At 28.6% G+C, this 11,407-nt stretch overlaps 2 protein-coding genes across 2 annotated transcripts in view; one reads left to right on the top strand and one right to left on the bottom strand.

The window, feature by feature from the left end:
• LOC148311359 (carbonic anhydrase 7-like) overlaps positions 1 to 2,268 on the top strand; it is a 76,552-nt gene extending 74,284 nt beyond the window's left edge. The window contains exon 7 of the mRNA XM_088256790.1: positions 1,100 to 2,268. Coding sequence (XP_088112916.1) covers positions 1,100 to 1,408 — 309 coding nt within the window. The 3' untranslated portion in view covers positions 1,409 to 2,268. The remainder of the gene's footprint in view (positions 1 to 1,099) is intronic.
• Positions 2,121 to 8,179, bottom strand: LOC148311360 (coiled-coil domain-containing protein 12-like). The gene is made up of 4 exons (XM_088256791.1): positions 7,933 to 8,179; positions 6,336 to 6,456; positions 5,498 to 5,716; positions 2,121 to 2,717 (listed from the first exon to the last, which is right to left on the bottom strand). The coding sequence occupies exons 1-3, from the start codon at positions 8,061 to 8,063 to the stop codon at positions 5,504 to 5,506; spliced, it is 465 nt and encodes a 154-aa protein (XP_088112917.1). The 5' UTR covers positions 8,064 to 8,179; the 3' UTR covers positions 2,121 to 2,717; positions 5,498 to 5,503.
• Positions 8,180 to 11,407: the final 3,228 nt, after the last annotated feature.

Consider the following 11,407-nt stretch of genomic DNA (forward strand, 5'->3'; position numbering starts at 1 on the left):
AAGATGAAGAAGAATATGGAAGTCTGGGCATTTACGGGGCTGACGACCGTCATAGGCTGGTTTAAGTGATCCTTTTACACACGTGTAACATTCACCATTCTACCTATTATTGACAACCACACTACTCAAATTCTTGGAAGTTCTTGGGTAGAATTGGTGAATGTTACACGTGTGTAAAAGGATCACTTAAACCAGCCTATGACGGTCGTCAGCCCCGTAAATGCCCAGACTTCCATATTCTTCTTCATCTTTGATGAGATGTCAATAGAATAAAATTGAATATAAGCAAAGGCACAATTGTTTTTTCCCGGTTACACAAAATTAACATTTTTGATATTTCAAATAGATGAAGAAGAATATGGAAGTTTGGGTATTTACAGGGCTTACCACCTGAGTTAGTTAAGTAATCACATTACAGACTAATTCTACCCATGATTGACAACCACACTATTATTTTTTTACTATAGCTGTGTCAGATTGATAGATATATCTAAAAGATCAAAAAATTTGATAATCTAGATTTGCGAACAATTATTTAGACATACTCAAAACGATGTTCTCAAAATTAAATTATCAAATAGTATTAACACTCTCCTTAGCTTTTAAATTGAGGTTTTACCATGCTGGAATAATGAATAGAAAAATAAATAAACAAATATCGCTCACTCCTTTCAAGAACGTCATAAATCAAAAATCGTCAATTTTCAGTTGTGCATGTTCGGAATGCCCGGAAAATGTACTATATCCCAGCGAAAGAAGCATAATTTAAACTTGATATTTACCCGCTACAGGGCAAATAGTGCTGTTTTTGCATTTTGAAGAAAAGGTATTGTTTGATTATTTTTTTCAATATACTAAATATTTTTCAAATGGAGAAAAAACCTTCAGGTTTTACCTTAAAAGATCTGTTGCACAGTAAAAAGTTCAATAAGTAGCTTTTTTAATACATTGTATTATATTTTTAAACTTTAAAAACGTTCTCCTGAAAAATCAAGTTTTTTGATTTATGACGTTCTTGAAAGGAGTGAGCAATATGTGATATAAATTATTGTATATTTTGTCAACTTTCACAACAGTAAAAAAATATTTTAAATTGCAGATTGACAGTTTCCGAAGAATGCGTTCGGACCACGGCCGAATTACTCACAACTTCAGACCATTACAGCCACTTGGCGATCGTATAGTTCTGTACAATACCGAAAGGAATGGATATTTTGACAACTCTATAGATGAATATGAAATCTCTCCTACCTTCGTCCCAATACTTCCGCAGCCCGAATATGAGATTGTGCCACATACAGAAACAAAACCGAAAAACAGCGCAATTTGCACGAGAAATTCCAAGCTATATGTAATACTCATTTTTCTATGTATTTCGGTGTTAAATTTAAACACACTGATATTGTGATTGCTATCAATTGAAGCAAATCAGTAGAATTTCAAACTAAAATACTCAAAATGGTATATTTTTAATGTCTCAAGGTGACATGGTTAAAAATTATGTAAGATATGTATAAGTCACATAAGACAACATCGATAATCAACAGATACATGAGTATTTTATCTTATAAACATCTGGAAAAAAATAAGGTATGTACCGAAATAAACATTTGGAAAAAAATCTAATACTGTTTTTGATATAGTTGCACAATATTTTTTACCTATAATGCTAGCTATGTTACATTTATCAAAATATGATGATTTTGTTCTGCAAAATTCACAAAATTTCTGTTAAGATAACAGGTCAGTAAATTTATCTTGAGCATAATTCACAAATTGTTACATATGTAGATATTTGCTACAGATGCTTCAAATCACATCTTGTTTATTAGCGAAATTATATTTTAAACAAACAAAATGAGCAAAAAACAGATTAACTACAAAATAACCAAAAGGGTAAAAAATCTATTTGTGGTGATGCATTGGAGATGAATAAAGAGAAATATGTAATCTGTTTTGGGTTTTAAATATTTGGTTTGAAGTTGAAAGGATAAAGCTGAAAATATGATGATTTATTTTTCAAAAAATAAAATACTTGAAAAAACGAAAAAAAACAAAACCACAATTAATGGCAATATCTCGATTGGATCAAATTGGAGTCTGAAAAAAAAAAAACATTAACGATTTCTGCAAAACATAAATTTTATTGATATCTCTTGAAATACAGTAAAAATACATTCAATTTAAATTTAAGGTTTGTGTGTTTTAAAATACTAATTTATATTTAACATCAAATAAACAAACTAATAAAAAAATAAATATAAAAAATTATCTTTGTTAAAATGTATTACACTGCAGCTTTTTAAAAGAAAGATTGTTTCAAATATTTTGTTAACTGTGGCATTACAGAAAAGAAATACATCATAAAGTATTGTGAATTATTATTTATAGAAATTGTAAATAGGTATATATGTAGTTTTAGAATTGCCTTGTGTAATTCCATATCTTTAACAATATGTATCAATTTAAAATTTAAATTATTATTCATGTGTGATATTAAAAAATATTTTACGTGTTTGACACATGCATGATAGCTGTTTTATATATCAATTTGCAGTGAAATCACAAAATATATTTTACATTTCATCGGCTATAATCTAAAAATGACTTCATATATTTTAAATTCCTCTTTGTCCTTTCATCTTGTCCGATGACTTGTATGATGTGTTTGTATTGAATTTTCATCACCTTGATAGTCCATCCATATTTTGAACTACCTGAGCAAATGAAAAAAACAAAAGATTCAATAAATGAGTATCAAAATACATTTTTTACACTAGTTATTTTGCACTGATAATATAATTAATTAATATTTAAGTTCATACATGTTTTCAAAATAATTTATATTTATTGCTTTGTACTTTTTTATAATTATGTAATTAGGTATTTTGAAAATAGTTTTTCCCAATGAAAAACATCAATTACAGGTATTTAAAAAAAAAACAATATTACCTTGAATAATAAGGCAATAAGTTTTGGAGTCTCTAAATATAGAATATTTATTCTATCAATAATTATAAAAAATATATATTATAATCATAGTATATTTTTATATTCTGAAATTCTTAATTTTTTTAAATAAATTGTGAGTTTGTTTATTTATATTTATGGCATAGAAAATAAAAAAAAACCTTGATTTATTATATTTTATATACTTTATTTTAATTATTGGAATTTAAGGTCAAAAAATTAGGAGCTGAGATTTATTAAATATGTCATACAAAGACAAAGCAATTAAACAATGGCAAGAGAATATGATAGTCTTAAGGCATTTATAGAGCTTATGTCCTCTCATTGGCTGACTTAAAGCTGATTGGTTAACTGTTATATCTATATATTTTTGAACATCTATGGCGTTTGATTTTTCGGGAGTTTTTTTTATATGTATTTACATTATCCATGCAACCATTTGTGTACAAGTTCACAAGTTCAAAGCAACACCTAGCGAGATCTTTGTGGAGATTAAACACTATACACATTGTAATTATGTACTAATAGAAGATTATTACTACATAATAATAACAGTTTTTTTGATTTTCTGTAAATGAACAAAGACTTTCATATTCCGTTTCCATAAATTTCTTCGTCTTTGTGAGACATCTATAATAAATGTTAGTACAATCCCTCAAAGGATATATTTGGCATTCCTAATCTATAAAGATTTAGAAATGACATTAATTCTTTTTTTTAGTACAAATGAATATAAAAAAAATTGGAACTTCGTTATTTTAATTTTTTTAAAATCTGTGTGAAAAATATTGATATGTATAAACATTTTTAAGAAGAATTTGAAGATGAAAAAGCGTTGTGCCAATGCCAAAGTCAGGAATTCTCATTTTCCAGTATTGATGGACAATGTGAAATATGTAAAGCAGAAAAAAGCTATATGTCAGATTTGTATTCACATATCTCAAATTATTGACTAATATATTTAACAATAAGTGTCACCTGTGAGGGAAACAATGAATCATGTCGATATGTTCATTATTGTAGACCAAATACAAATCTTTTTTTTTTTTTGAACTGGGTTTAAGTAACACATCAAAGTTCAAGTAGCCCCGTTCTACGGTACCAATTTTAAACTTCCAACATCAACATATTTTATTTATACATTCATGACTTTGGTGTTGACATAATGATACGATATGTTTTATTTTATATAAGATTTAGATTACAGGAAAATTAATATTATCACATAATTTAAATAAATAATCAGTCATAGATTAAGAATATCACTAGAAATAACAATAAAAAATAGTGCAAATAATCATAATACACCAATTATAGTTAATTATCTGATATTCAGTATTTTATTCTAGTATTTTGCACTGCAGTGGGGGAAAGATGACATTTTCATGATTACAAATAATGTCAAACAAATGTAAAAGTACAACTAAAGTTTTGAGTCTGATTATATTTTACGTGACAATTATTTAGCCATGATCCATTGACCAATAAAAAAGCATGATTTTTACATGTATTTGATTAATTTTAGAAGTGAATACATGTTTGAAATAAAATGTATTTTTTAAAAACATTAATGAACGGGCGGTTTAAAAAAAAAAGTAAATATTATACACTCTTTAGTATAAATTTTTGTAAGGACAGAAAAATGGCGACAATGGCACCCCCCTCACCGATAAGTTTGTAAAGGCGTAGCATTTTTTCATCAATATATTTTGGCTTGATACTGACCAAATCACATTAGCAAAAATACATGCTAATCTTTTGGTTAGAATGGTCAATGAATTAATCATTTTGTGAAATAAATAATTATCAAAACATTGTGTTATTGCCAGGTTTATCACAGTAACAAATGAATTCTATTATTGTAAGTGTTTAATGAAGTAACACATGCTTTTTATGATAGGATTATTTTTATATGGATAATAAATTAGGGGTATTATTTAAGAATTGATGCTTTCATTTAAATTATAAAAACATATTGATTATACATAGTTGCAAAACCACCATAGTAGTTTTACTAGTTTTAATTAAGAATATATTTAAATATCGCTTGTGATAATTAGAATATTTAATTTTAAATGTGGTACATATTTAGAAAAAAACCCACATACAATTGCATAGTTTTGACAATGATTGTAAGATGCCATTAATTGCAGATGTATGCCAAATTCAGAGACATCAAAATAGGAAGAAAAAAAAGGTATTATTGATAATTATACAATTATCAATAATACTAAAATTATATATTATTTTGAGAAATAAAAAGACTTTGTTTTTTTATCCGCTCACATTTTTATTAACCAACTAGTTTCGGCAACAACGTGTTGCCCTCTTCAGGGTTTAATTTATGACTCAGGGTTAGTAAAAATGTGAGTGGATCAAAAAACAAAGTCTTTTTATTTCTCAAAATAATATATCAATATGATCCACAAAGTTAATGCTTTCAATATTCAAAACATAATACCAAAATTGTTTTATTGATAATTATACAATTTTGTAATAGAATTTCATGTAATCTGAATTTTATTACCTATTTTCACGCTTTGGATTTAGCTTCTGCAGTCGCAAGGGAAACCATGGCTCCTATATTATCTTCCTGTCCTTCTTTAAGCCTCTCCCAGATTAATTCCGCAATAGCTTTTTGTGTTCTCATCTCCAATTTATCCAGCTTCTTAGCAACATCTCGCTTCAAGTCCCAGTCGGGTTTACGGGGTGCTAAATTTGTAATGTCAAGCTCTTCTATTACCACCTGTAAAGTAGAAAATAATGATTGAATAAAATATTTAAAACAAATCTAAAATGGTGTTTATGTACATTATTATGTTACCTTATTCTCAATCCATATATCATTTTTATTAAACAATATTAGATGGGTTGTAAAGACAAGATAAGAGACCTACGCCCAAGTATACTCTAGCGGCTATTTTATGTGAAATTCCTACACTCAAGATAACTCAGGCAAACTTTACCTGCAGAAAAAACCACTCCCAAATATACTCAGAGTGTACCGGTGAAAATAAATACGATTTATGGTATGTGGAAGCGGGGGAAGTGACGAGAGGGGGGAAAAGATCCGAAGAGATTCTTGGTACTGCTGCGAGCGCTGCAATGTAAGCCTTTGTGCTGATCCAAGCTGCAGAATTTACCATACCTTACTTTCTGTGATGCCTTGTATGATTAACGTAAGTTATTTATTTAGTATTTAATAACACATTTGTATTGAAATAAAGGATTAATACTGCTAGTAAAATGTGTCAATGATAAGAAATTGCTAAAAAATAGAAGGTTTGCTAATTATCATGGCAAACCAGTCATGTGTTCCTGCAATATTAGGAACAGGAAGAAAATCAAACAGTTAAGCCACTTACTTTAGTATTAGCGGCCTCTAGTTGGCTCTTAACTTCAGAGGTTACATCTCCCGGCTCTGCATTGGGTAGGGCAGATTCTTTAAGTGACTCATCTTGAGGTCTATAACTGCGAAACTTTGGCCTGAAAAACACAATAAATAGTAATAATACGCAGTTAGTAATATGCAGGTTTATCGTTTGTTATCAATACTATAAGGCAGTGTTCCACAAACTTTTTCTGTTCAAGGTACACCTGCCAAATTAAGAAATTGTTGAGGTACACCAAAGAAAAAAAAAATTAAATTTAATAATGGTTTATAATAAGAATTAATGTAAAGCAATAACATATATAACATATGTTTAATGCGAAATGTTAGCCTGTTTAACTGAGCGCAGGCGATCAAAATTTAGAGCAATAGATTATTCTCACGATGTGTTATTATTAACTGATAAATTAATATGAAAAATCACAAGACAATCGGTAACATTATTATTGAAATCTGTAGAGAAGTAAGGGAGATATAAAGGTTTAAACATTAGATATTTTAATAAAAAGAAAAACTGACACCGCTATACGTCATCAAATTTTAAATCATCAGGTGTGTTATGGGGCGTATCCCTTTATATATTCTTTATAGTGCTGTAATAGTGGTAGTGTGGATTCGTTTCTGTGACGTCATTCATACCAACCTACGAAAATAATGTGTTTACGAAGGCGAATTTTGCAAAAGAAAATGATGAATGAAAATATTGATTATATCGGCTGTTATAAACACAATATTTAAGTAGTGAGTCTAACACAATATTTTATAGATTGAGTGTGTTAAATTAGATATTCCTTCTTAGTGATGTTGATTGTTGAATATGGCCGTTATTTTCACAAAACTAGACTTTTTTCCGCGGCACACCTACTAATCACCACGGTACACCAGTGTGCCGCGGCACACACTTTGCGGAACACTGCTATAAGGGACTCTTCCCAAGATGCAAGTGAATCCATAAGTCCACATTAGTCCCTGTTAAAGATAAAACTAAAAGGTTTTAGATTTAGCAGATGGACTAAACTTGGGTGAGTCAGAAGGGTGAAGCTAATTGAAGCATATCAATGCAAGATAAAGTGACACATATTATAAGCAATGGGAACAGACAATTATGGTGTAACAAATTCCCTTACTAAAAAATAAATCGATTGTGGCCATTTTTCTCATACAATAGGCGGGAAAACCATCATATGTATTTGCAGAAAAACTTCAACAACATACACAATACGAGTATTTTTTATATAAATCAATATTTAACAATGTAAATAGAGCCTTTATTTTGTTGTCTTCATTAAATAAAGTACCTACAAAATTGTATGTTTAATCTATGTACTTAATTTTTTATGGTCTATACATAATAACGGAGACATAAATGCTCTATTCATACAAAACATGTCACCATGGACTACTACTTTAGTTTCATGTACTAAGTTTCCTCTCCAAATTATACATTTGTAGGTTATTTTTTTTAAATAAACGATATAACCTTAATTGTAAAACATATCGTACAACTATAAAATCAGTTAATAATATAGGTATTCTTATTGATAATAATTTAAAAAAATAATAATGATTACTTGGGCAGTGATTCCACGGATTTGCCATCCGTCGTCTTGTCTTCGGAATCTTGTTTTCTTTTAAGAGATTTCAATCTTTCCTTCCTTTTCAATGCCTCGTCTTCCAGGGATCCAACTTTAGTTCCTTCCATGTCAAATAAATATTATTATAATATGTATGTTTTTATCTCACAACGAAACGATAAAAATGCTGGCTTGTTTTTAAAAATATTTTACATTCAAAACTGAGTTTTGACTTTTGGTTTAACATGCGGTGTTGCCAGTGTTAACACAATTTAACCATAAAGTATGATTTATATCCGATAGTACTTATCTACTTAAATAAACGTGCTTCTGTGTACTTTTTTGTTGTTTTGTTTTTGTGTATAGTGGATTTTTTTATCACGTTTACGTCAAATAATATTCCTGAAATTACTGAAATTCAGACAATAATTTGAAATAGTTAAACTCTACACTTGGAATTGGATTTTTTTATATTAATCTAGGTCTGATTATTTTTGAAATACATTTTAAATAAAATATTATTTATAATAATAATATACAAATAGATGCAACAATAATTTTGTCATAAAACTAGTTCGAATATTTTTATGGAAAAAATATGTTTAAAACAGCTTTTGGATTATTAAAGCTAATCATATTTCTTAAAAATTAATATGACTTTTGTTTACGTGTATTTTGAATTTTATGTAGTTTGCAAAAAAAATATTTATCATATGTTTCAGTTTTTTAGATGACTTAGAACTTCACATTCTTTTATTTTTATTTTTAGTGCATTCACACAAACATCAATGTAAGATAACTGCAAAGAACATCATCGTCGAATATTAACTCAAAGCCCTTTTGGTGAGTATCTTTTTTTGTACTTAATTGTTACCATAGGAATTATTAGGTATTACTAGGTATTATTATTAGGTATTATTAGGTAGAAAAATGACGAATAAGAGGATGATTAAAAAAAAATTCAGTGATGCATATGGCGCAGCATTGGATCGAAGCGAGGTTAATTAAATCAATAATTATATAAAGACAAGGTGATATAAGCCTTAAGGTGGAGACTGACCGGAGCATTTCGTTGTAACGTAACACGTTACGATGCGAGTATTCAGACAGTCAGTACACCGAGCCGAGCGCTCCATCCATAGTTTCGGATGCTCGCTGATGCTCGCCGCGAGCGATGTTACGACGTTATGTTACGACGAAATGCTCCGGTCAGTCTCCACCTTTACGCTTCAAATTCTTGAATATAGGAGTGATATAATACAGATGAAAGTGAAGAATATCAGAGTGAAGGACATTTATGCTATGTGGAAAAAAATGGAGAAGGAAAAGTGGGTTTGCATACTTTATTTTACATTTTAATACCCCTTGGTATAATGACAGTAAGAAGCAATATAACAGTCGTAGATAGGCAAAAAATATTTTAATTAAAAATTGATAGATATTGAAAATTTACCAATGGTTCATTATTTTGAAATACATAAATAAGGTACAAGAATTATAAAAAATAAAACAATAGTAAAAAACGCTGAATATATTGAATTCTCTTTTATTGATAATAATATTGAACAACTTAAATATATATAAAACTACATATAAATCGTGTAATTTATTAATTTTCAAACATCTCATTATTTATCTTAACAATAAATAAATCTGGATATTGCGTAGGTACTTTTTTAATATATTTTATTTATTTCTGTAGAACTATAAGATTTTTTTAAATGTACAGTGATGCCTCGCATAAAGTAGTTAACTCGTTCCAGGAGCATGTTCGTTATGCGAAAAGTTTGTTTTGTAAAACTCGTTTTTCTATAACAATACATGTTTAAAAAAACATCGTTCTGTCGTTCATAATATGGTACTATAACATTAGCCTCGTTATGTTTGGATGGTGAGTGTTGGTAAACTCCTGAACCACTCCCTATTTGAACAGAATGTCCTCGATGGCAGCAATTGAGATTGGTTGATTTGATTGCTCCTTCTCGTCGTCAGATGAAGCTTCTCTTTGAGTTTCATCATGTAGCTGGAGCTCTTCAGTTGTCAGTTCTTTACTACAGTCCGTTGTGTGAAGCGAGGATCGTTGTATGAGTCGCGTAATGGACGAACAGAAAGTTCGTTGTGCGCACCATTCGTTATCCGAGGCGTTAGTGTTGTGAGGCATCACAGTATATATGTTTGTATGCAAGTAAAGTGCGTCAATGTATTAAGCTCATATACTTCAATACAAATAAATTTACCCTCTGGATTTAATATTAATAGCAAATATAGTATTTTATCAAATGATAAATACTTGTGATTTAATTATGATAAAAGAGATTAGAGAAATAGATACTTGCTAAATGAAATGTTATGTTCACTAACTAATTAACAAATAAAATTACAATGTAATAACTACTACGAGGCTGCGTACAGTAATAATAATAATTATAATAAACATTTTAATGGCAAACAATAATTCTTGTATTCTCACTTAAATACTCGTAATGTCAGTATGAATGTATGTCAATAAATAATACTTATATATTAATATGTGAATATGAAACTTATCAAACTATAATTTAACCATCTAAAATGTTAATAACGAAGTGTTATTAATGTCTTTACATGCTAAATTAAGATAATTCAATGAAATTCGTAGTGTGGAACAAGTTTGTAACAATTTTATCAGATATTATGTACTTCTTTTGAAAATTTGAAAACTAAGCATATGTTGTATGCGTAAGCACATACATTTTAATTATGAAAACTTAAAAAAAAAAAAAATTCTTGGTGTTTATTAAAGACAATATTTATTTATGATTTTAATCTCAAAAAGCTACTTATTGAAAAGGAATCAAGGCCGGATGAACCCTTAGGCTCAAAATATTTATTAGCATACAGGCCCTCCATACGTGATACAGCCACACCCTGTTGGCACGTATTTACTTAGCTCATTTCTTCCAAAATTAAAGTTTTTTTTTTAAATTTAAAGTGAAATAAATATTTTTTTAAAACTGAAATAAACATTACACGGTATAAGAAAATTTCGAGAATCTTAAGCTCCAGAATTAAGTCACAATTTTTTTTCATGGTTACCTACAAATTTAAGTATCTTTAAATTGTTTGTTTTAGTATACAGTAAAAACTTTAAGTGAACTATTACTTCTCCCTTTTTTCCTAGATTGCCTTTCGGCTCAAAATGGCTTATCCCTTGATTCTTTTATCCGTCTCTAATTTTTTAAAATATTTTATTGTGAAATATGATTACTTAAGTATTTTACATATAATGTATGATTAGAGCACTTTATTTAAGAGTATAAATTATTACTAACTATTTTCTTATTTTACAAATAATTAAAATTATTACAACCTACAAATTTGTGACTTCTTTATGAACGATTTGATATGGAAATGTAAATGAAGAGCTCCGTTGATTATTTAAAAAAATAAAAGTTTGCATTTATAATGTTTTTAATTTGCATACAAAAAGTAA

The sequence above is a fragment of the Brachycentrus maculatus genome, unplaced genomic scaffold (genome assembly GCF_059751285.1).
Source record: "Brachycentrus maculatus isolate JH-2025_06_01 unplaced genomic scaffold, ASM5975128v1 h1tg000066l, whole genome shotgun sequence".
Taxonomy (NCBI): domain Eukaryota; kingdom Metazoa; phylum Arthropoda; class Insecta; order Trichoptera; family Brachycentridae; genus Brachycentrus; species Brachycentrus maculatus.